The sequence below is a fragment of the Dicentrarchus labrax genome, unplaced genomic scaffold (genome assembly GCF_905237075.1).
Source record: "Dicentrarchus labrax unplaced genomic scaffold, dlabrax2021, whole genome shotgun sequence".
Lineage (NCBI taxonomy): Eukaryota > Metazoa > Chordata > Actinopteri > Moronidae > Dicentrarchus > Dicentrarchus labrax.
In genome coordinates, this window is record NW_026136723.1 from 5,335,363 (window position 1) to 5,362,623 (window position 27,261).

At 39.4% G+C, this 27,261-nt stretch overlaps 1 protein-coding gene across 1 annotated transcript; it reads right to left on the reverse strand.

Annotated features, from left to right (window-relative positions):
• Nucleotides 1-1,010: 1,010 nt before the first annotated feature.
• Nucleotides 1,011-13,818, reverse strand: meox2b (mesenchyme homeobox 2b). Its single transcript, XM_051390939.1, has 3 exons — nucleotides 13,003-13,818; nucleotides 7,450-7,622; nucleotides 1,011-1,734 (listed from the first exon to the last, which is right to left on the reverse strand). Exons 1-3 carry the CDS (start codon nucleotides 13,484-13,486, stop codon nucleotides 1,507-1,509), a joined length of 885 nt encoding a protein of 294 aa, XP_051246899.1. The 5' UTR covers nucleotides 13,487-13,818; the 3' UTR covers nucleotides 1,011-1,506.
• Between the last annotated feature and the right edge of the window lie 13,443 nt (nucleotides 13,819-27,261).

Here is a 27,261-nt window from a genome sequence, read left to right on the forward strand (position 1 = left end):
TCATTTCCCTTTTATTCCCATGCAGGCAGCCGTGTCGTGTACTGCTTCTATCAAACAATGACACACAGTAATGAAACACATGCACAGAGAGAAAACACTGCGTACGACATTTGACCACAAGTCAGCTCTGAGATGCGTCTGAGGGAAGTGAAAGCCGCAGAGCAGCTGAAGGCCTGAGCTGAATAAGTGAGTGGAACACCAGCTGCTTTTACAAGCTACAGGCTGGAGCTTTCATGGCCAAGATACTGCTGCATGAATTAGAATGCACACTCACACAGTGGAGACGACACAAAAATACACCCATCAATCAAGTGAACATCTTGTCATGGAAGTGGATCCAGGGGCAGATTTATTGATTTGGGGGTTTCTAGACAAACTCTGGCATGGGACCTCCATTGTGCCTTATTTTCACCCTTTTTCACCCCTGAGAATGTTGGTATAGACAGTCGTAGAAGAAGTAAAACTATTACGAACAAACTCAAAAAGTCCTGTATTCAAAACTTATGACGCAAAAAGATTTGATATTTATTTATTTTTAATGCCTGTCAGCAGCCCAGGGTTCGAATCTGACCTGCGGCCCTTTGCTGCGTGTCATCCCCTCTCTCTCTGCCCCCCTTTTCTGTCTATCGTCAGCTGTCACTACAATAAAGGCAATAAAAGCCCCAAAAATATACTTTAAAAAAAAGTTTCTTGTTATAACATGACAACTTTTCATGAAGGGGAGTTACTGATATCCATGGATGAAATAATTTACAGTACCTTGCTTTCACCGACATCCTGACATTAATTTACTCAGGTGAGGAGCTTTATTTGAATTTGATAATTTTATGCTCTTTATATTTATATTCCTGGTCATTTGCATGTTAACATTTTCGTTATAAAATGTTGAAATATAATGTTAAATAAATCTTAAATCGGTAGCTGTTAGGGGCCCCAGGCGGTTTTCTGCCCCGCGTAATGGTTTTCTGCCCATGAACACTCATGCATGCTGAGAAATTGCCACCAAGACATTTCGGTTTTTCGGATTTATTTGCACTGGAAAACCAGATCTTTGCAAGTAAAAAGCATGTAAACTTTCAGAGGGAGCAAGAAGCAAAAAAAGAGGATAAACACATGTTTACCAATTACATTATTTTAGAATGCAAAAACTAAGCAGTTTGGTTTTATGGTGGTTACAGTCTTGGGACCTCTTTGATAAATTATTAGAATTCAAAAGCGTGAGTGCTTTCAGTTGTTGTTTGTACAATAGACTGCCATTGTACACACAACAAAATGTTTGTTGTACTGATTGCTCAAAGAAGTACAGTAGAAATTGACTGAAACAAATCCTCGACAGTGCAAAATCCAAGCCCTTTCATCAACACCAAGCATCTCTGGAATGTTTTCTGAGTCTCCTTTTAATGTCTGTTGGGAGGCTCTGCTCACAGCAAGCCGTATACATGTGTTTTTTTAATCTTCCACCAATGTTTCCTTAATTTCTGTCCTGTCCAATAACACCAAGGAAGGTCATAGGTGAGGCTGGTCTGAGCTCTGGTCACTGTCGTGGCTGTCCTCTTCGGTCGCCGGCCTTGGCGAGCTGGCAGAGCGCTGCAGTCCTACTATCTCTGAAAACTCAGACGGCAGTAATGTCCCTTTTTTCACATTGACCAGTTCCTTCTCCCGAGCTGCTGCCCCCTGCTGGCCTCCCTTCACACGCTTCCACTTCATTCTCCTGTTCTGGAACCACACCTTCACCTGAGAGGAAACACAAAGCAGTAAGACATTGTTCTGAGAATGCACAGTTCATTAAAATCTTATCAAAATATGGCCATGTGTAATATGCAGGTCAAATGTGTGACAAACAGCATTATAATAAGGTACTGTAGTTCTGAAGATGCCCACATTCTGAAGAATTAACTAGCTTACAAGTAACGTGGATTAGCTAGCTAGTTAGCTAGTGTTTTGCTCTGTAGACAAACGCTATTTTCTCAGACTTGGCAAAACTCTTCCACACCCAAAGAAGACTACTGCTTTCACACGTTGTGTAGAAACCCCTCAGGGATCTTAAACTGACCTTTATATTGTGCCCCTGGTGGTAGAACCTTATCAGCCTATGGCTTACACAGTACACAGTAATCTTGAAAATGAAGTTTAACACATAGATTTATAGATAGATGCCAACTGTTAATCAGCAGTGACATAACACAATTGTTTGCCTGACTTGCCATAGGATTTGGGCCCCTGATAGCTTAAAAAACAACAGAATATTATTTTATGCTATTGAACCAAATTAGAGGGACTCTTTTTTGCCAAAAGGGGGCGGGACATGATGTAATGGCAAAGTACTTACGGGAACATAATCCTTTACTCACACTGTCCAACTCATTACCCTTGCACACACATGCGTGAATAAAAAATATTATGACAAATCCTGTCCACCCCCTTAAAGACTGGAGCTCCTTCCTCCCACATTTTCATATCTAATCTCACACCAACTCCAAATGCAGCACTGAAATAATGTGTCTTCTCAAGTGTATACCCATACAGGAGTGCAGCTGGCTGACATCTTGGCTAATTTTTTTCTCCTCTGGGTGTGAGTATACTGGTGGGAGCCAGTGATTAGATGAGTGGTGTGGTGTAGCGGTTAGTATCAAGGCTTCGTACTGTATTTCCACATAGGCAGATATGTGCTGATGCATGAGTCACAGTGGCCTGCTGGCCCGTCCTTCCTTGACTCCACAGCTTATTTAGTATCTGTGTCTCTCATAGTGATGAATAAGCTGCTGCCTAAAACGGGGACATCCAATTTGGACCAATGAGATACACCCCCAATTCCTCTCCTGACTCCTTGTCCAGTCCCACCTCCTTATACTCTCACTGCTCCCTACACCACCCTCTCCCTCGTTCTTACAGCACCAATCTGTACCACGCCTCACTCATATTAACAGACCAACAGACACCTTTTAACCCCCCTCCTGTCCATCCCTGGGCAATTTGCTCTCCCAGCGGTCTTTTTTAGGTAGTGCTGCATGGTGGCCTACCACTCAGTCTCTGGGAGTGAAGTTTACAGAGTAAACACTTGTATATGTGGCTCATTTTCTCGTAAACAGCTTGGTGCTCCCCCAAAAACCCACATGTGCTGTAGTTTTAAAGAGGCATTTAGGCAAGGAACTGCAACAACATCAGCAGGCCTCAACTCAGCTTACACTGGCCTGTGACTAATATCATCGATTTAATGATTTAGTAATAAATAGTAAATAATAAAATCATATTTTCACAAATGAGGACAAGCTAGCTCATCAGACTACAGATACTATACTATACTAACTATAGATCAACAGTAGCAGGTCATTGTATTGTGGATGTGTTTTTAGGGTACACCAAAGTGTATTTCCTTATACCTCTTTTTATGCACGTTTTAAATTTGCACACTTTACTACAACTCTGCTGAAAAATCTATTTTTCAAAATCCATCCTACTGTATTAGTTTGAATATGTTTTTTTGCTAACATTAAGGCCAGAGGTTGGAGTCCAACCCATGGCAGCTGCAGCAAGCTCTGATAAACAAAGCAAACCATAGCTAACAGGAGAGTGATTATAGGACTGTGGACCAATCATCAGGTGGACACAAAAGCTAATGTTGCTAACATATACTGTAGATGGTTTCTTAAAGGTCCAGTGTGTAGCATTTAGAAGTATCTTGCGGTATAGTTGCAGATTACAACGCCCTCACCCTTGCATTCCAAGCATGAAGGGGAAACTCGTGAAAGGTCCCTCTCCCTCTGTAGAAAAAAAATTGTTCATTCTACGGTAACAAACACAACAATTCTTATTTTCAGGTAATTATACATGAATGAAAACATACCTATGAAGATTATATTCCATTTCTGACATTAAATCATACTAAATGTTACACAGTGGACCTTTAAGCTTCCTATTGCCCAACTATTTCCACCAACTACACACCAATTTGGTGTTGGGAAGGCAGTGTACAGTGGGTTTATCAGAGCTTTTTTGCGAAAAAAAGAGTGAAACAAATCAGTAAAATTGTGGGTAGTAAAACCAAAACAATTGTCAGTATATTGCTTTTTGCAGCTTTAAGGTTTTAGTCATGAAAAGGCCATGTGAAGAGGATGTAATTAATGACAGAAATACTCTTGTCAAAAAAACAACCCAATTCAACATGAGTTATATATCTTTACAGTAGGTGGGAAGAAGAGGCTTTAAAATGACAGAAAAGACATTAAGGATCCAGAATCAACCCTCTCATGCACAAATTTATTGGACTACTATTGGGGGCGTTTAGAGAAGCAGCCAATGTGAGGGGGAGTGTTGAGGGACTTGGCTCCAGACAGGAAGACCTAAATCCTGGGTGAGTTGTCTTGGCTGTTGCCTGAGCCAAAACACTGATTGGTTCTAGCCAACAGACCTCCAAATGCACTGTAGTTGTGGGGGTGCTGAGACTGCAGGGTTGTTGTTGGACAGAAGTGCTGGACTTGCTTCAAACCTATACAAAGACATTTACAGGACAATGTAAAGCTAGAGTACTAAAGATTTAAGTCACTGGAAGCAAATTCTTAAGATAAAGCTTCACTTCTTTCTGTACAAATCCAACCAGGCTCAATAATAATGTGAGGCAGAGAAAAGGAGGTCCGTCACTGAGAAACCACAGATTCACTATATTATTTCATTAGCCATAGTAGTGTTTTTGTACAAAACATCTACAATATACTTGTATACTACAACTCGGCTGGGCAAAATCTACCCCACTGTATTAGGGTTGAATGTTTTTCCCATTTTACCGGCATGTCTATGTTCAGTGCTTGAATTGGACCAAAAAAGCTGCTACTACCTTAATTCAACAGAACCCTAACCCTACCCCTAACCTCAACAGAACCCTAACCCTAATCCTGTGGCTGTTTTTAGAACGTTTGGTCCAGTGCCTGAATTGGACTGAAACAAACAGTCGTATATAAATGTAATTTCTTGGAAACTGGGCTGACTGAAAACATATTAAACAATGACCCCCCAAACCCCAAAAGTTATGTCCTATAGGCATGGGATGATATGAAAATCTCACATCACAATTTTCTTGGCCAAAATAATTGCAATACATGATAATCATGAAAATATACTTTTAAAATGGCACTAAAACATACTGGAATCACTCTACCTTACATATTGTTAAGAAACACATATTTATTGTATCACAGATACAACCTCTTCTCCCTGTTCTTTATTTTGGAATCTATACTATTTCCACACCTCCGGTTTTTTTGGGGGGATACAACAGGCCAGCCGGATCAGGATATTGGAATAACTGGAAAGATGTGGGCTCCCTCTTTTCCCCTTAATAAATCAGGAAACCGATATAGGACTGTAAGCCATGTGAGGTTATCCACGATCATCATTCACGATGATAAATTGTGGTTTTTATCACAATACGTGATAATATTGTATATCGTCCCATCCATACCTAATACTTTACCAAAACATGGATTTTGTGTATCATTACACCCCTACCACACACTGATTTCCATATTGTATGGAAATGAATTGGAACCAGTGGTTACCTGGGAGATTGGGGAAAAGACATTCATAAAATCTGAAACAATGGCCTTACAAAATTGTCAGCATTGTACTGTGTGCTTGCAAAACTTGCACTCCACTTCATAGTTGACTACTGAAAATTAGTTCATCCTTTGTTTTTAAATTCATAACTTCTTCTATAAAGCATGATTATTATGATTGTTCACATTCTTAGAATTCAAATAATAACCACACACGATTCCAGTGATAAAGTCATCATTAAATCATCATTTCCCTACATACTAAACTGTAATATCTTACCTCTGTAGTATTAGCTCAGTAACACTGAAAGCAGAAATGACATGCAGTGGACACACTAACTACTTTCCAGAAACACCCCGAAGCAGTCATCTGACTCTTTTCACAGTGACTGTTCACACACAACTGTTTCCAAACACTTTTGACCCCCAAAATGAGCAACAGCAGGCCGTGCCTGTGTCCACATCTACACCACCGCTAACTTCATACAAATGTTTCTTTGTGAGTATTACAGTAAGAGAACCATCTGGACTGTGACACACAGCATCAGAAAGTCACTTCACAGACACCGAGAGCGCGCTGACATTTCAAAGAGTCTCTGCGGTTTGGAATCGATTAGCCTCAGAGCATTAGCATGACATGTCCAACCGTTTGCTTATGTCAAAACACTGAGGGTTCTTCTCCTGTGAAGTCTTATACAGTTTTTAATAGGAGCCATACATCAACATCACAGAGTGATGGATGTCATTGTGCTTGAGGATTCTTTTAGAGCCTTTAGATTACAATTATAGCAATTATTATTATTAATTGTTTGATGTTGCTCTTTTGTGCTAGTGATAAGCTGTTCCTGGTTAAACAAAAGCTCTATCGCTGCAGGGTTCCTTTCCGTTATGTTGTCAGACACATAACAATCTGAGCGTCAGTGGCAACTTGTAGTGAATGTACTTTGATGGGTAGATTTGTCCCCAAGGATTAGCTAACGTTGCCACAGCCATTGTATTGTATTTTCATATCTAACTCTGTGAATTAAGTGTTTATTTTGACCAAACCACAGTGATTGTTGGAAAGACTGAACTAAAATAACACTCACTCTTTGTTAAAGTGTGTTTTACAAATATCTCAAGGGTAAAATTACTGGTTTCGTCAATGGAGTTTGGTCAGGCGAGCCCATTGTTTTGGTCTGAGTTGCTGGTGCTGTAGTGTACGGAAGAGGATTAGGGCCACAAAAAAAAAGTCGTAATTCTCAGTTTAAAGTTTTGGAAAGTTTTGCTGTTGTTTTTGTTATTAATAAGCACCAATGGACGATTCTTTAGCCAGCTACGTATGAGATGTCTGAACAAAAACAACCAATCAGAGGAATCAGACAAACTGATATTATTCATCTAATCTGACCCTGGGTTAAGAATTTTCCATAATTTCACAATAAAACGGCACTACTGCATTTAATATCATTCTACTTTTATTGAAATGTTTAATGTGCAAATTTTCCTTTTATCAGATGAGATAATATATGAAGTTTACTTAATAAGAGTATCAAAGTACTTCTTCTAATCACACATTTTATGAAGACTAAAAGTGTAAAAGCCTTGTTCTCAAAACAAAGGAGGACATTACAGCAGTGATTTATTACCTCCCCCGACATTTCTTCTGGATCTCTGCTTAAAAAAGCTATCTGTAACTCTCCAGAGTCCAACTATGACTCAAGTGTTTGTCAGTGAGACCTGTCGATTTTGTTGCAGTACTAATGGATGCCAAAGGATGTTAATAAAAGTCATGGCCCATTTAATCCCCCTTTAATTGTATTTCATGACTTGGAGCACATTAGCTAGTATGGCTGTTTATTGTGCTGCTCCTGTTTCTTTGCCCTCACAATGATTCACAGTCACTCAACAGGTACCGTACTTGTCGTTCCGTGAGGTCGAGGTTGACAGCTATTTCGTAGCGTCTCAGTCTGGTCAAATAGTTGTGGTGTGCAAACTCTGACTCCAGTTCCCGGATCTGTTCTTTGGTGAAGGCTGTGCGCTCCTTCCTGGGCTTGCTGTTCATGTCTGACTTATAGCTCCCGTCTTGGGACTCTGAAATGAAAAACAGAACATTTTCCAGCCACAGCTGAGTCTCCAAAAGAGAGGGGGAGGAAGACACAAAAAAAATGGGGGAAGGGGGGGAATTAGAGGGCTTTGATAAACTGCAGGGGCCCATCTGAAACCAAAATAATATGAAAGCAGAACGATTAGGAGTGCCAATCACCTTTTATTGTGGAGGTCTTGGGGTTGTATCCTGCATTATTCAACCCAAGGAGGTAGTTTGCTCCCAGTTGGCTCCATTCAGTATTTAGTTTTGTAAACTATTTAGTCACACTATTGTTTGGGATTAATGCTCTCATTTTAGCACCAAAATGTCTAGAAAGCCTTATCAGAGGAAATCTACGATACAGGATAGTTCCAGTTTATTAGAACTAGGGTTTTGTAGTTTTAAGCATTATTTTGATTGGTCATGATGCCACACTACTCATCAAAGTAATTGCTAAACACTGTAAAACCACTAGTCCAAGACAAGAAAGACAAGCAGTCAGATGAGCTAACAGTTAACGGATATCTCAATCACTTTACCCACATGAGTGCATCCAGAATCTCTTATTGCACAAGAAAACTGTGCGTCCGGCTAAGCTGCGGTAAATGGTAAATGGACCTGTACTTGTATAGCTCCTTTCTAGTCTTCCGACCACTGAAAGCACTTTTACACTACGTGCCACATTCACCCTTTCACACACATTCACTCAGTGATGGCAAAACCCATCAAACAGAAACTAACTCATTCATACACTGATGCACGGCATCAGGAGCAATATGGGGTTCAGTATGTTGCTCAAGGATGCTGCGACACGTGCCGGGAGGAGCCGGGGATCAAACCAACAACCTTCCGTTTGGTGGATGACCCGCTCTGCCTCTGAGCCACAGCCGCCCCAGGTAGCTTCAATAAAAATACCTTTTTGTCATTACTGCTGGAATGTTTACTATATCCTGACAGTAGTACATGAGACAGATAATCTGTGAAAAACAACCAATCAGAGCTGAGAAAGATAGAAAGACGCTTTGGATTGGGGGCTTGAAGATAGTTGATTGTTGGGTCTCATTCCCAGCGTCTGATGACCAGGGAACAATCAACTATTTTTCTACAGTAGAGTCAGAGGATGCAATTCTTTCAGACCTGACCTACGACAAAGATCCTCAGGGGAGCACAAGACAATGTTGCTCATTGAATTGTAAGTGTGAGGCAGTTCAGTGCAACTCCAATGCCGTCTTGGTGTTACTGCTGACAAAAAATGTGTTTCTCTGTGAATTTAGTGGTGGATTCTAAACATTTGATGTGTAGCAGTGAAGTGTTTTTCAGTTACAATTGTGTTTTGTATTGTACCTCTTTATACAGGAGGTTTTTTCATCCATCAAAAACTTTTTGCACCAGTATTGCAATCTACTTGATACAGTTGTTGGCTGCTGTGTGTAAACTCAGATTATAACTTGAACCCTGTACAGTAGGCAGTCAGTGTCAAACAAAAGTAGAACAAAACAGAGATTTGTATACAGTACAAGGAAGTTATGATGTTGCGAGTACTGCAAAATCAACCAATCCCCATTAATTCTGCACCACCTTGCAATTTTGTCAATCACGGACACTTTTACGCAAATCTGACCAGTTGTGCCAAAAGTGTTGAGCCATACATGCCCAAACTCACTTCCTTGTTTCTAGTTGTGATGTGAAGATGCAGACATTTGTGATGCGAACATGTCACATCAGCCCTCCAAACAGTGTGTTCTTATTCTCACTGGAACAAGTTGCTTTTGAAATTTATTGAATTATACAATAAAGAGAACAACTTTTATTGTAATTTTCACTTTCTCCCAGAAATTCATTGAAAAATAAATGCCTAAAAACACTGCAACAATCATTTCAATCTTTACGAAAAGCTTGCATGAAATGAGGCATTTTAGGCCACAAAAGTCCCTAAAGAAGCCCAGAAAATCCTGAAGGAACTGAACATCTAAACAAAGTACGGCTTGCACGATGACAAAACCTTTCATTCTGGTGGCATTTGCAAATTTACTGACACAATAATTAGGTTTTGAAGCATGAATGAAATGTTTTGGGTGAGTTACTCTGGATGTTTTAGAATAAAGTGAAAAGCCACATGTTAATATAAATTTTAAGAGGCACTTTTCAGCCCTACTTGACTTTTCATAATGCACATAAACACTAAGCTTTTCCCCGATTGTTCATGCTTTAAGAGTGAAATCATATTTTCCCCGCTTACATTGTCTGTCAGTGCGAGCATATTACAAGCATCCCTTTTATGTACTTGTGGTTAGCGAATGGTGAAAACGAACGGAGCATTTTGAAAGCAATCTCTCATAGTGCGAAAACACTGAATAATAATTTCTACACTATTCTCCAGTCCGAGCCGTATAAATCCAGTTGACATTTCATTAGTCGTGTAAATGTGGGATGTGCTGACAAACCACAGTGTGCCAGGAAGGAGACACTGTGTGCCGTAATGTGAGACTACAGACACCCAGCGAATTGTACAAAAACACTGGCCATTGGCGGTTTTATGTCATATTTTCCTTTTGTCATGTTGTTTCATTCAGTGCAATTAATTACTTAAATATTTGTGTTTTCAGTCATTCAGAAATCAGTGAAGTTGATAAGTGGGGAGCTCATTTTTTTCAGTTTCACCATCCACACAGACTGCTCTTTGAAAGATCAATAACTACGTATATTTCATCATCACTAGATCCTTTTTTAAAGAACATCAAGTCCAGAATAAACTCTAAAAGTGCTGCGGCTTCTGTGAGTGCCAGTGAAGTTAGAGTTAGGAAATTGGATTTGGGTTAGGCCTCTGGCAGCTTCGGCACATCCTTTCGAAGTGTTCAGTCTGTCAGTCAAAGCGTCCCCTCTCCTGGCCGGTGACGACGGCTCCAGGGGAATTGGAAAGTTCTCGACATGGCAGAGCTGCTTGTCGGCGTGGCTAAATGATGCAGATACGGTCCCTGCTTTTAAATCTTGCAAATGGATCCTGGAGCTGGTGTGCTCTCTTGTGCCCTTTTTTTACCATTCATGGGAAGCATATGTGTGTAGATGTAGAACTTTCACATTGATGCCAAGTTCAGTCTTATGCCGTGACCTGCATTTTCAGCATCACCTGAACTATTCCACCATCGAGTCCAGGAAAACAGATCAATTTATTCAGCTTCCATTGTAGACACTGAGGTCATGACCGTATCACATGATCTTCATCAGCAGATGAAATTTGCTCAGTAATTGAATCATAATTTCCATTTCTTCTGATTACTTTTGGGCTTCTTGTCCATATTGGCTTAAGGGGGTTATGTTGGCTGTACATTAACATATACTGTATTATAAGCTATATAAATGCCATTCCACACTATATTTTAGACCCAATCTGTTATAATAAATTAATTAATTAATTAATAAATAGGGGAAAAAAGGACTCTGTATTTCCCCACAATGTTTATATTCCAGATAGTGTGGAGACGGCTTAGAAACTGCCTTTAGGCCTTCGTGCTGGGAAATTAAATTTACAGATAGTATAATTGAATATATATATTTACATTTTTTCACGTTTTCCCGTGTATTTTATATTTTATATACTGTGACTGGAAAGGTAGCTCCCCCTGTTGGGATGTAGTTGTTGTGCCAGTTGTGATAGCCTGTAATTAACGCCACCTGTATGTCTGTTGTGAAATTGCCACACGAGTACACGCTGAAGGACACCTTGACTAGAACGTCCATGTAATATCAAAAAGTAAGATTGGAGTGACTGCTCTGACCCAGTGTTTCATTTTATGATTTAACACAGTGGTTCCTAACCTGGGGGTCACCAAAAATATAAAATATACACAATAGGCCTATTTCTCAGTATTTTATTCATTTTTGTGAAGAAAACAAGATGAAGTTTCAGTTATTATTTAAGATATAAACTTTGAAGACGTGAACACAAGCTACAATGACAGAGCTTTCACTTTCAGCCTCATCCTGCAAAATACACGGTGAAAACAACCAAAGAGATAGAACTGAGAAGAAAACACTGCATTTGTCAAAAAAGAAGCCTATTAAGTATGGATAATGATGAAAAATACATGATAGATACTCTGTATAAAGATATCAGAAAGACTCATCTCTGATCAATATTCACAGGAAACAATCTGCTCAAAATTTATCCAAATCACTTGTCTTACAAACTTCCTGCAGTTAGTGTTCACTTTTTGGGTTCATTGTTCAGTTTATCAGTTGTTCTCTACTCTTATTGTTGAAAATAATATGAAATATCCATAAAATATGTAATTTAGTCAGTTTACTCAATGATAGAAAGGGGGTCCCTTAAAGAAAAAGGTTGGAAACCACTGCTTTAACACATTAGCCCTTAAAGTTTAAATGGGACTTGAGCGTGATGCCTGATTTCTTTTAAACTTATATGATAAAAAAATTTCACGGCTTTTTTTGTGTTGGGTGATGACTGGCGACTTTTTATAATCCTGTCTATGGGGCACCCCAGTAGCCTACCTTGTACTTACTCAGGCCGAGTCCCTCCTGCAGCATGTCACACAAACTGCAAATCCTCACCTTTAAAAATCAACCATCACCAAGACTGGAAATTAGAGTTTGGTGGCACAAACTTAATCTTAGAATTCACTGTAATTTTTTGCCGGTTGCTCGTTATGTGTGCTGACTCGTATCATTAACTTTGTCTATCTGGAATGCAAGCGCACCTCAGGTTTTAATTACAGACATGTATTTGTCCATTGTTCTATATTATAATTTAGATGGATGAAATACTAAATAAATATATGATACAGTTGTATTTTATTTGTACTAAAGTAACTTTTTAAATTTATTACCAAGAGTAACACAAATGAACTAAAGAAGCTTTTAAGAGGAAAAGGATGGATTAAAAAAGTGTTTATACTCACTACTACTACTAAGCATGACTGATATTACATGATTGTATTGTATAAGGCTTATGGTCACGTCTAACACTGATCTTTTAGTTTATTGATGTTCTAAAAAATCTTGTGCATATTGAGTTCAATTATATTTAATTTAGTATAAAAGCTGTCAATATTATTGAAATTAATTGAAAAATGATTACAGATTTTTTTAATAAAAAAATAAAAATGTTGTTAAATTTTAGTCAAAGCAATGTTTTGTCTATCGTCAGTATTACAATTAAATGTGAATATGTAATAGCAAAGGCTTAACTTTACAGTGTAAAATAATTGTTGCATGAGCACTCCTGTCAGTGTCAGTAATGTGCGATCAGTCAGTCTGAGATGAATCTCTTTGGAGGACAGTGAAAATTAAGCTGTGAGCTCTACAAAAAAATACAGCTTTTTGTGAAATTGTTCAAAACAAAATGCATTATGGACTTTCTGATCTTACCTGAGCTATCATTTTTGCCTTTACTGATCCTTCTCTCTGGGTCCTCTGAAGACAGACTCTGCCGGCCATATTCCCCAGACACACAGGACGCCCCCGTGCAGTCACCACTGCCCAGACCGGGGTTGGTGCTGCACAGGTTTGGGCCCCCTGGGCACAGTTCTGGGGCCGTGGCCTCAAGCGGGGGCAGGCAGACGCTGTGCCGAGCATTAGGTGAGGGCATCTGCAGGGGGACGGGCCAGCCAGGCGGGTGCTGAGGGTGGAGGGGGTGCTGCTGGGGCAGGTGGCCTCGGTGGGCTGGACCGCTGAACACTCCATTGTCCTCTCCTCCTGAGTAGCCGTAGGGGGGTGAGGAGCTGGGTAGATCCAGGTAGGAGACGTGGTCGCTCCGGCCATGCAAGGTCAGCGGCGATTGGGTGATGGCGGGGTGCAGGCCCTGGGCTGGGGCATGAGGGCTGCGTAGACAACCAAACAGAGACTGATCCATGGTGTGGGAGTCCTCAAACCCCCACTCCTGCCTGTCAGTTTCAACCAGAGACTCTCCACACAACAGGCAAGAAGAGAGGAGGAAGAGTCAGGGATGTGGGCAGCCTAAGTCCCAGCTCTCTTTTGCAACCCCTCTCAGCTCCAGACTTCCAGACCCCCTAATTCCCAAAGAAAGCCGGTTGAAGGAAGGCAGAGATGGTGGCGTTGAAAGAAAAGGCCTCTGGTAATCCTGAGCACGCAGACGGTTGCCAGGCGGATGGTGGGTAAACAGTGAGAGGCGGAGGAGGATCTCGGATGACAGTGGAGAACGCCAGGACCAGTGTGGAAGGAGAGGGAGCTTCCAGGGAAGTTGTGCTGGAGAGGGAGGGAGGGGGCGGAGAGGGGGGGGTTGTTATATATAGGTTGTAACCTGAGAGGTAGGCTGGGTCACTGGCTCACTGCTACTGACCACATGCATGTGATCATCCTCCAAAATGCAACGCACAATAAATCTGAACCATTCCTATAGCACTGCCTCAGGAAAAGTGGGCAATTTATTTTGGAGCTGAGCTATTTGACCCTGCTGTAGCTTTTCTAAGAACTGCGTTGCATCAGCTGTTGGTTTTCGGATGAGGAGCTACACAACTGTGTTTTCATGGTCTGTTCTTCTGTTGATGGTTGGATGTAAGTCTAAAGTGACATAAGATTTACTACTAATTGTATTTGTTGAAATTATTGCAAGCACAATAACAGTGATTGAATATTGTAAGCTGTCTTTCTGAAGTCCAACTCCAATATTATTGATGTATTTTGAACTGAATGTCAACATTAGAAATGGATGAAAACATTTTATGGCAGAGCTGTAGGCTTAACACTTAATATTTGGACTCAAGTCAGACTTAAATTATAAAAACTGCTTAAAACTATACTAGTACTTGATTGCTATATAACTTGAATCACTTAAGACTCAATATAACTCTTCCTAAAGACTTGATTTGGATTAGGACTTGAGTCAGACTTAAGCCCTGAAAAAGTACTTAACTTCGACTTGACTGCTGTAGACTCAACTCACTACAATCTTAACTTGACTCAAAACATGTCTCCTTAAAGACTCAATTTGACTTGAGATTTGTCTACTAAAGAGTTGACTTGACTTGAGAATTGGCTTCTTAAAGACTCGATATAACTCAAGATTTGTCTCCATAAAGATTCTATTTGAATTGAAACTTGTTACCCTAAAGACTCAACTTGGATTTGAGTCAGACTTGCGACACAAAAATGATTTGATACTTGACTAGTACTTGATTGCTATGAAACACGACTCACTTAAGACTCAATATGACTTGAGAGTTGTCTCCCTGAAGACTCGACTAGGATTAAGACTTGGACTCAGATTTAAGCCATGAAAAAGTACTTCATATTTGACTGCTGTAGACTTGACTCTCTAAAGACTCAACTTGACCTGAAATGTGTCTCCTTAAAGACTTGATTTGACTTGAGACTTGCATCCATAAAGAGTCTAACTGATTCGAGAATAGTCTCCTACAGATACAACTTGTCTTCCTAAAGACTCAACTTAGATTCAAGTTAAACTAAAGTCAAGAAAAAGTACTTTGTACTTGACATGAACATGACATAGACTAAGACATACCCCAAAAGAGTCTCCTCTCTAGAGACTACTCATGACTTGTCACTCTAAAGACTCAACTTGGATTAGAGTTAGATTTACAAAAAAGTCACAAAAGAGTACTTGATGTGGACTGCTTTGAGACTCACCAGAGACTTGACTTTTGACTCTAAACAACATCTACTTAAAGACTTGACTTGGCAATTTTTTGACACCTGGCAAGACTCAACTTCTTTCATGATTTATCACCTGAAAGACTCAAAGACACCCTAAAGAATCAACTTGAATCGAAACTAAAGGCTCCACTTGAGATCTTTCATTCTAAAAAATAAACTTGACTTGAGACTTAACCTGACTTTATTTGACATAATTCTTGCTGAAGACTAGACTTGGCTCCCTAAAGACATGACTTAACTCAAGTCTCGTCAAACTTGTCTTGACTTGAGGCTTCTCTCTGTAAAAAGTGGACAAGACTCAAGACTTGCCGTCCTGAAGATGTGACTTGATTTGAAACTTCTCTTGCTGACTGACTGACTTGAAACCTGAAAGCAAAAACTTTCAAGTAAAAACTTTTGACAATCAGAAGAATAAATAAAAAATAATGGTAGTGCCACAAAGGCCTAGTTACTAATTTAATGGGACCGTATTGAAAGGGGTTAGGGTTGGTGTATATTGGCAGTTATTTGCCAAGTGACCAAAAAATAACTATGGCACTCAAACCCAGATGACTTTATTAAAGCCACTATATGTGGGATTTGACCATTTCTGACTTTGGCAGACAACAATGAAAAGCTGAATAGACATATAGGCACATAGACTAAACCCGTTTAATTTTTTATTTTTTTTCATAAAATCCAGTTTAAACCCTCAGAATAATTAGAAAATTGAAAATTGAAATAAAAAATGTTGAGAGCTCTTAATTTTGTCATGAAGGAGTTTTGGTATCATGAGCACCACCATTCAAAGGCAGCTACTGTTTGTGGTGGTAGTACAGTGAATATCGGTTAATCAGTGAGTTTTAGTCCGCTATTTGACTGATTCTTTTACTTGTCCAGCAGCTCCAGGAGCCATTATTTAGAGATGCAAAGACACGTCTGCTCAACTGAGGAGGATGTATTGATATGCGTGATCTCAGCTGTAACCCTGAAAATGACACATAAACCACACACATTAAAGAAAGAGGGAGGAAAGGAGATTCATTTAGATAGAAATTGCTATAACAAACCATGAAGCTGCAGCTAGGGCGTTTGGGGCTCACTCAGTCCTGCACAAGCACATGCAACACATCCGGTGGTCCTGTTTAAGGTCCTGCAGCAAAAACACTGTGTTTACCTAACAATTAGGATAATTAGTAGCTCTGTAAAGTAATCCTTCAGCGTGGGCCCACGGTGCGTATTAATGTTCATATGGTTTCATTTTAATGCAGCTGAGCTGCAGCTCAACAGGGCCTTCAGAGGTGTACGTGTTTCTCCTTGCTGAATGTCAGCACCCCAAGGCTCCAGTAATACCCCAACTCTAATTTGACAGCTCCCACGGGGGAGGAAGTTCTTCACAAAACACTTCATACTACAATCATTAGTGCATGTTTGTGCTGTGGATGGGTGTTCAAATACTAGATGGTGAATTTTTCAGATTTTTATTTAATTTTTTTACTTTAACTGCAGTTGACATCCCTTAATCTGGCTGTGTGATTCAAACCATATGGGATTATGAAAGCTAACACCAGCACCAGTATTTTCAGATGATGGCGAAAATAACCAGCAGTGTCTTTTTCTTTTGTTCAAATGAATATTTGGCATAAAAGTGTTTGGTTTGTCCATTCTGGGCTACTGTAGAAACATGACAGTTGAACATTTTCTCAATGATTCCTAAAGTCAAAAATATGCTTATTGTTAACTCACAAGTCAGTCTCTAAACACTTTGCTCAGAGACGGAGGACTTTGTCCAAGCTTTTTCCTAGAATGGGGTGAGAACATGGTGTCTTTTAAGTAAGGGCCATCAGTTTTAGTTAGTGGCCGTTCTCGCCACTGTTACTTAGGTTGGAGCTATGAATTTTTCACTGTAACTTATACATAAGTGTAATATAAAAATCTGAAGACCTAGGATCACATACACTAAGAGAGTGAAGTAAGTACATCTTGTGTCCCATCCATCCACCCCAATCACCACCTTACACAGTATGGACTTTACACTATGTCACCTGATGCACATGGATTACATTGGAGTTAGGTGACAGCTCACTGCATCTCACACAGATACCAAAGGTTACTGTCTGCGTCTGTATGGAGATGCAGAGGGCAAAACATCGGTAATTGACTCCCTGGGAATGAGAAGGGGCTGCCACCACGCTTCTCAGTCTCTGAAAGAAAGATCATAAGTGTATTCAGGGGTGTTTCTAGCTTTTTTGACTGGCGGGGCACCAGTGGGGCACTGACTTATGCAGTGGTGGCACGAAATATGTGTCTCAGCTCTCCAATTATTCCCAATTCATGCAAGTTTCATATGATACCAGTATCTTCACTCTAGCTTCAAAACAAAGCAGAGTCCATGATAATCAGGTGGCACTTGGGGCAGCCAATCAGATTTCAGGGCCCTGAGTGCATTACCCAAAATGTTGAAGCGTTCCTTTAGAGGCTTTGTGGGCTTCAGTACTGTACAGCGAAACATCTACTATCGTAATAGAGTTGACTATAGCAGTTTGTTGGTGAACTCTTGCTGACTTACTCAAAATGCTCCATGACCCAGACAAACACTTTGACATCATAATAATGACAGTCCTATTTGGATTAATAGGATCAAAACTAATAATTTTAGAACAATTTTGGCAGTTTATTTTTGAAGTGCATATTGGTGGCTGTAATAAAGTTGCTGAGTGTAATTAAAAAAAGACAGGAATCAGTAAAAATGTATGAAGTGATTCCTTTTATACTACATGTTGGACTTCCTGTTATTGCAGTTTTGGGGATACTGTTATTGGAATAAGAAGCCAGTGTATGGTTTATGAAGCTTATTATAGACCGTTGGCTTTTGTTTAATAAATGTTTTGCTTCTAAAGTGGCACTTGAGCATGACCTTTTATGGCTGTATGCTTCTTTAATGAGTTTTGAAAAGTCACATTTCCAAATGCAGAACTGTAATAAAGAGCCGACAATGGCCTTTGTTGTGGTGCTGAGACTCAACTCAATATTTCTCACTTTGTTTTAAATACAGCCTATGAGAAGGAGGACAGTGGAGTGAGCTCATTAATATCACAAACATTTTTAGATGAATTCAGCATTTGTCCAGTTCCTCCAATCAGTGGGTAACTAGTTAGTTTTTGTCATTAGGAGCGCTAGGAGGAGTCAGAGGAACCTGATTTATTTTCACAGATTATCTGTCTCATGATATAGTGAAAGTTTCAACAAATATGACAAAAAGTTTTTGTTTTATAAAAGTTTCCTACTGCAGCTTTATGAGGGAAGCACAATTTTAAGGGGATATAATAGAAAACCGTCTCTCTATTTTAACTTGTATGCAGCTGTTGAATTAAAGTGCGAGTAAGCAAAATATGAGTAAGAAGCAAAATATTTCTCTCTGAAATTGAATGGAGGATGAGTATGAAGCATCACAAAACTGACTGAGGAGTGAGGCCCCATCCCTGGGTTTGACTCGGGCCGCCAAATCACTTGTTCACAGATGGACAGAGGTGGCAAAAGTACAGTGGTAAAAGTAAAAGGTTGTCAGAGAAGTAAACACTGTCACAACCCGGCTCAAGGCTGGACAAAGAAGGGGAGAACACACATGAGTTGTAACTAAAAATATGTTTATTTAACAAAACTAAAAGAGAAATTAAGCTAAAGACAAATTCAACCAAACCAAACAAAGTGGAAGCCAAGGGAGAGAAAGACAGGCTGATTGCCTCCAGCCTATATAGTCCAGCCACCAGACCAGGTGAACTTAATCTGGCTGAATACACGACTCCACCAACCAGGGTTTGAGGGATGTTGTTGTTTTAAAATTAGTAAGACATCAGAATAGTGAATTTGACAGGTCTAATTGTTTCCTTTTCCTCTTAAGTTCCTTTGGCTGCAGTCAGACTTCTATCTCTAACAATGCTGTTACACTGGACATATCTTAGACTTAGGATTTAAGAAGTTCTTCTTCTTATTATTATTGTTATTGATATTATCTTCATCATTATAATTATAATTATATTATTATGATATATTAATAATAATTACAATTATAATAATGATAATTATTATTATAATTATACATTCTTATTATTATTATTATTAGTAGTAGTAGTAGTATGCAATCTAGAACTTATTTAACACTTTTCCTAAAATTAAATCTTTAAATTCTTACAAGGTTAAACAATTTTACTTCTGTTTGATAATGAGACATTTTCCGATATTATGTCCACATACTGTTGCTCTAATGTAAATACAGTTTAATATTATTTTGGTACACATAGTGAAGGCTCTTTTGGGGGCTTTGCCTTCTCCTTGTGCTTCATATTTTTTCACTTTTTTTTTTTCCTGATGTGTTTTTGTTTAATTTTAACCTAAAAAAGCAAAAAAAACAGAGAAGGAAAAATTCACGGCGCGTCATTAGCCCAGATAATTGATTACTGAATGGACACACTGCCCTCTGCTGCCGTTGTTCACATATAACACCAGATGGAAAACAGCAAAGTGAGGATGATACACCACCAGCTGAACATCTGCTGCTAGATAAGATGATTTATGGTTTTCTGACCTTCACACAGTGAGTTATCCTGGAATAAGATCACAGAAAGCTTTTAATTTTCTGAAACACTGTCCACAAATTATTCCCTCTCTACTGCTTTGAGGCTTTTTAAGTGTCTTCCTGTAAATCCTGTTAATCGAACTTCACTCAAGGACCACGAGCAGCAGTGGTCAGTGTTGATCTGTTGACTAGGAGTGCTGAATTTCCATGAAACTAGTTATAGATATTAATGCTCATTATTTAAGACTAATAACACGTTTGATCACCCTTTGACCTTTTCTGTTCTGTAGCCCCACCATCAGGCAAAATACTTCAGTCAGACCAGAGAAAATCTAATCTAATAGAGATAAAATGTACATTCATGATGATTCATTGGACACCATTTTTACACAACAAAATTTCAATTACGTTTTTGCAGAGAATTGTCAGCCTTTACAACATAGGCTAATAAACATGAGTCAACATAAAGATACAAGCATACAAAGGCCTTATTTGTTTGTTCCCCCGCCTTCCTCCCTTCCCACATATGGGTAAAATAAAAAATGAAATTAATTCACAAAAACCCACACACTCAAAATAAACAAATGAAGAAATTATATTAATTAGGAATAATTAAGAAATCATAATGGATTTGAGAATACATATATATACTGCGTACACATACATTAACATGCACACATATACACTGAAATGATATGAAATAAAATAAATGGCAATTATAAATACTGAGGAACAAAAGAGCTGCCACAAATGTAGAAACAATGTAGACTATATCTTCATAATGGTATGAGCGTGTGTATACTTAACTTTCCCCAGCGCCCCGAACAGGGTATCAATTGCATTTCTCTTCGGGTCATTGATTAGCTATAGAAAGTTCCAGAGAGATGATGTCTGCTAATGAGTTTATGAGGAGGTTTCCATCTGAGTTCTAACGGGTTTTTGTCAGCTATAAGCAGAAGTCTTCTCTGAGATTTGGTGACATTAATTTCTGAGTCATCATTTAGAAGTAAGACATTAGCTAAACTAGGAATAGTAGTTCCTGTTATATCAGACGACACACATACAACTAAAAAATATTTCACACTTTACACAACAAAAAAATGTAAAGTTTAATGTTTGCCAGTTAAAAATTCAAACTAATGAGGTCCCAGCACTCTTAGTGAACCTCTCAGCATCCAGCCATTTTACTTCTCAAAGAGCCAGAAATCATCTTGTGGTAAGAACATGCAATGTTAAAGAGAACACACAAGCTTTCATAAATCGTCACTTCCTCTGCAGAAGCTGCAGCAAACACAGGCTTTTAAAGATAGATTTCTTATTTCATTCTCAGTTTTGTATTTCATTTTCTTTCTTCTTTGTTTCTTGTTTCTTACCTTTATGTTTAATATTTTTAAATGTATTTGTTTTTATCTATGTTTTCACATGTGATGCTCTTATATATCTATACATATATAGATATATATGTATGTATATATGTGTATATATATATTATATACATATATTCATGCTTACAACAATATTTTCTCTTCATCACTGTCTGATAAACTGCCTCAAACTACATTAAAAAAATTCAAATAACCAAAGAACTAACAGAACAACGAGAATAAAACACTTCAGTTTTTTAAGAAAGAAGCAGAAAGTATGGTTTATATATATATATATATATAATACAGACTGAGATTTAGAAAGTTTCTAAAAATATTAGGGTGTCATCTGATCACTATTCACTGGAAACACTCCCGAATGTTTCTCTCCCTGCACTGTTCTTGTTATGCATTGAATATCCATAAATATGTCACTTACTCAGGGATCCTCAGTTTGCTCAGTGATAGAAAAGGGTTCCCTTAAGGAAAAAGGTTGGGAACCTCCTATTTCAACCATCTTGGGACTATCTAGTGGAAACCCAGACTGAAGTACTTTCAGAGAAGCCATAGTGGTATAAACCTAAGTGAAAGCAGTAAAGCCGAAGGGTTGAATTCAGCCCATAAATGCAGGCCACATGTTGCTCTGTGTTGTTCTCTAATCAGGACACAGTTCAGTATTCCTGCTTTGGGCATAGTAATTGTGTGGGAGGCGGTGCTGTAAACACTGGGAGCAGACTGCAGCATGCTGCCAGGCCTGTGGTGAGACTTGTACACACTTGAAAAAAAACCCACCATGGAGTACCCAGAATGCCCCGTTTTCTTTGCAAATGAGCCATGTCGTGTTTACAAGGAACTAGATTGACCTTCTTGGAGAAAGCTGATTAATCAAAAACATACTAATCAAGGAAAACTCACCAAGTAACGCCCTCTCCTGCCCTCACTACACACACATAAACTCACACTGTACAAGGGCTCCACAGCCTGTGATGTATTTGCCTTACAGTTTCTTAAGTCTGAACAGGTTTAGAGTCTCTGCTGATGATTATAAACATCTGCAAAAAGGAACATCTGTATCACTGCTGTCAATGGATCAGTGTGAGAGTTAACCCACTCTTTGGATACCGTCAGGCTCAGTGTAAACACAGCTCTTATTTCAGTCAGCGCTGCCAGTTTCCAGCCTGGCTGAGACAAAAGCTGGTGGTGCCAACGGAGCCGGTCCTGATCCTGGAAACTTGAAACATGATCTACCAACTGCGGAGGAGTGTCAGCTCACAGTGACAGGAGTCCTGAATCTGACAAGTCATTAATATTTGGTTCATGCAAAAAAATGTATTATGTATTTAATTAGTCCAGTGTGTAATATGTAGGATGATCTATGGCAGCACTAGAATATAATATTAATATGTACCTTTTTGTTACCTTAGAATGAGACGTTTTTTTATCTAGATCCTCTTCTATGGAGTCCCCCATATTGAACCCAAGTGGGAACCTATCATGACTTTACCCATTGGTTTGTGGAGTGCTGTTTTTCCATGACAGTTTGTCGGAGCCAGCTAAGGTGACATACTGTGAGTTGAGCTGCTCTCATTGGCTGCACAGTTTTGACTAGTCCAGAGCAGGAAACAAAAGGTGGCTCACCTGTTCACACACAATAGAGAAATAGGAAACGCAGAACAGAATCTGGATTCATATCTGATCAGCACTGCCTAGTTTGACAGTTTGATCTGAGTTTGGTGCGTTGAGCTGGACGGACTCACTGAGAATGACCTGTCAATCATAAGGTAGCCATGCCCTAAAGCATACCCTGCTTTATGGTCTATTTTACTCTAAATGGGACCATCATTTACTAAATGAACATCATGCTGTATGGAAGAAGACTGTTTACTGAGCTCCTAAATCAAGTGAGAAGTTGGGTAATTTCTCCGTAAGACTGCATGCTATCTGTCTTTTATTGCAGCCAATGGAGCTGCCCCCGGCTGGCTATTACATAGAATGCAGGTTTACAATTCCGCGTTGGTTTGACTTCACAGTGTCCGCTATATATACTGTCAATGGTTGAACTACCCTATTTCTACAGTATCCCAGAACAGACAATCCAAACAAGTTTCGCAACCACTGTAGTTTCCCCTACACGCTTGAAAGGTGAGTGGTATTCACATTGTTGCAATCTGCAACTTCACCGCTAGGTGCAACACGGTCTCTCTCCCAAGTTGTTAAATACTGAAGCATGGTAAGAGGCTGTTTCAAAATATGACGCTGTAGGTATCCCTGTAGCAGCGCATGCACCCACCTTCAAAGTCAAGTAAAAGAGCGAGAAAGTCTGCATATGAAGGTGGTGGGGTGGATGGACAAACACGTGACTTAAACCCAGAAGACCACTGCTCGTGTTCTGTGTGAAACCAAACACAAACATTAGGTATGTTTGTTACTTGTGATCTTTTCCTAATAAACGTAACCAGATGGTGATCATTTCACAAGTTACTGTACATTGCTTTATTTTGAAAATGTAACCGGATGCTTCATATTTATGTTAACTTGACTGTGGACCCCTATTTGTCCAAAAATGATGCTAGAGGGATAAAGTTGTATGTGAAAGTTGCGAAAAGTGAAGACTCTAGATGCGGATGCTGCCAAATGTGCAAAAATCAGAGATGTTTGCAGCAGGGAGTGCAGCAATAGCTTTAACATCTACAGTGACCGCAGTACCTGCCATTATGCAGCAACGGGTGGAATGAGGAGAGGTTATGGGCTGTGAGGAGCAGGGTGTGACAGGGAAGCTGAGGAACAGAGTGAGCAGGAGGAGAGTGCTGAAGCGGTAAGCAGGGATTAGCATGAAGGGAAACACATACTCTTTATATCCAATCCTGAACTATTATATCTGGTATGAGGAGTTTTTAGTATTTCAAACTCTGACACAGATGACACAGTGGTCTGCATGGAGCTGCAGTACAGTCTGCTTCAGAGTCACACACTGCAAATCCCTTTTACAGATACTGTGTTGACAAGGTCTGATGACATGTACACGTGGGAAATGTAAACCTCTCAACTTTCCACGACTGAAAGACTCTATCTGTCCTGACCTTCACTTTCTATTTCCCTACTCAGCCTCAGTGCGTTTATCTCGACAAAGACTGCAACCAAATCAGCCAGCATGTTGTTTCTTACAGGCCAGGCCACCCGTTAGACTGATATCAGCTAAACATATCATCATATATGTCTGTGTGCTTTCCGTTCTGCCTGATAATGTCTAATTGAATCAACATGGGATTGGTTACCGTCTGGGATATAGTGGAGGGTGAACCCATTCAGAATCATTATAGTGTTCATTTGTACATCATCATTGGTGCTGTCAAACTGATGGAATTAACATTCTGATGATGGGAGCTCTTTGACCCATGCTGATGTTTACCTGTTGGTTTTCTATGAAATTAAATGAAGATTCATGCTCTCCAGAGGAGGAACTTGGACACGTCTTTAACCTACCTATTATCACCACCCTCAGGTGGTCAACCTGATTTCTGGCAAGAAGCAACAACGTCATGAGCTTCTTTTATAATGAAATTATTACTATTAGAGACTAAATTAATCACCAAATGCCCTCAACAGCTATCACTGTCTCTCTTAGTTCAGGAACTTTAACTAATGTAAAATCAGATAAATATTTTGAATGTTTTTCTGCTATCAATCTTCATCAGTTAACTTCAATAATTTCTTCATTGAAGACATCAACCTGTCTGTTAGACCCCATCCCAACTAGGCTGCTTAAAGAAGTCGTACCCTTAATTGGCACTTCTTTACTAGCTTTGATCAATCTTTCTTTATTGTCAGGATATGTACCTCAGTCCTTTAAAATAACCCCTTCTTAGAAAAGCCCACTCTTGACCCAGGGGTTTTAGGCAACTATAGACCGATTTCTAACCTTCCCTTCCTCTCTAAGATTCTGGAGAAAGTAGTTGCCAAACAGTTGTGTGACTTTCTACATAACAATAGCTTATTTGAGGATTTTCAGTCAGGATTTAGAGTTCATCACAACAGAGACAGCTCTGGTTAAAGTTAATAATGACCTTTTTAATTGCTTCCGACAATGGACTTGTCTCTGTACTCTAATAACTGTATTATTAGATCTTAGTGCTGCATTTGACACCATTGACCATAATATTCTTTTACAGAGACTTGAGCATCAAATTGGCATTAAAGGAACCGCACTAAGCTGGTTTAGGTCATACTTATCAGATCGTTCTCAGTTTGTACACGTTAACGAGGAATCTTCCATAAATACTACAGTTAGTCATGGAGTTCCACAAGTTTCTGTACTTGGACCAATACTATTCACTTTATATGCTTCCCTTAGGCAACATTATTAGGAATCACTCCATTAACTTTCATTGTTATGCAGATGATACAAAGTTATATCTATCGATCAAGCCCGATGAAATTAATCAATTATCTAAATTACAAACATGTCTTAAGGACATAAAATCCTGGATGAGCAGCAATTTTCTGATGTTAAACTCAGAAAAAAAACGAAAATTTGTACTTGGCCCCAAAAACCTCAGAGAGTCACTGTCTAAAGATATAGTTACTCTAGATGGCATTACCTTGTCCTCTAGCACCACTGTCAGGAATCTTGGAGTTATCTTTGATCAGGACATGTCATTTAATTCTCATATACAGCAAACCTCTAGGACTGCCTTCTTTCATTTACATAATATTACAAAAATTAGACACATCCTGTCACAGACGGATGCAGAAAAACTAATCCATGCATTTGTTACTTCTAGGCGGATTACTGTAATTTCTTATTATCAGGTTGCCCGAATAAGTACATTAAGACGCTCCAACTAATTTAGAACGCTGCAGCAAAAGTACTGACAGGATCTAGGAAAAGAGATCACATCTCTCCGGTACTAGCTTCTCTGCACTGGCTCCCTGTAAAATTTAGAATAGAATTTAAAATCCTCCTCCTCACCTACAAAGCTCTTCATGGTCAGGCCCCTCACTACTGTTAGTGTAGTTGTTGCTACTGTTGTTGCTGTGCACCTCTGTCTGTCTGTCTGGCTGGCTGTCTGGCTCTCTGTCTGACACTCTCTCTCTCTCTCTCTCTCTCTCTCTCACCCCAACTGGTCGAGGCAGACGACCACCCACCTAGAGCCAAAGGGTCTGTCCTAGGTTTCTGCCTCTTAAAAACGCAGTTTTTCTTTGCCCCCGTCGCCAAGTGCTTGCTCATGGTGGTACTGTTTGGTCTATGTAAGTAATGTTATAAGGAGTTCGGTCTAGACCTGCTCTATTTGAAAAGTGTCCTGAGATAACTTCTGCATAACTTTAGCAGCATACAAACATACATTAGACATACATTAAAATTAGGCTGTCGACCAATGAATGACGTTAGGTTAGATTAGGATTCATCCTCTAGGGGCCATGAATGTCTACAAAGTTTCATGACAATCTAACAGTGGACCATGTTTAGCCACTAGGTGAGGACAAAAGGCCGTCTGTAGCCTGTATGAAGTTGTGAGATTGGTAGACCAGCAGAGATTTTAGAGTTTTAATGCATTGCTCTGATTCTGAGGCCAAAATGACATTTTGTCATGCAAACTCAAGAACTGTAAAGTGTCCATGTGGGAAGTAAATATAGGGGAAAAACCTAAATAGCCATAAAAAGTTCAGGGTTTTTGTTTTTTATTACAATAAATCATTTAAAATAATACCTTAGAATAGGGCCTTTTGCATTGTGCAGTGTTTCCCGGCCACCATAGTTTCTCCTACCCACGTCCTCAAATGATGCGAGTGTTGTTCAGTTAGCTGCAATCTGCAACCGCTAGATGCCACTAAATCTTACACACTGGTCCTTTAAATATAAACACTTCAAAGGCCTCAAACAAAATAAAATAACGTTATTTCTACACTCTACAGAGAGGTCTGTGAGTAAATCATGCCTTATTTTTCACTAATCCGAATGATAATGTTACTTTATTGTCCCGCATAGGAGAAAATTGTTTTTGGTTAAGGAACTGCTGCATCAGGCAATAAAAACACATACACAGGGTTGGTAACATTGTAGAAACTAGCAAGAGA

Coding starts and splice junctions, on each gene's coding strand:
- meox2b (XM_051390939.1), bottom strand. CDS start 13,486: ATGGATCAGTCTCTGTTTGGTTGTCTACGCAGCCCTCATGCCCCAGCC. Junction 7,623..13,002: donor AGGCAAAAATGATAGCTCAG/GTAAGATCAGAA, acceptor TTTTCATTTCAG/AGTCCCAAGACGGGAGCTAT. Junction 1,735..7,449: donor TCGACCTCACGGAACGACAA/GTACGGTACCTG, acceptor GTTTCCTCTCAG/GTGAAGGTGTGGTTCCAGAA.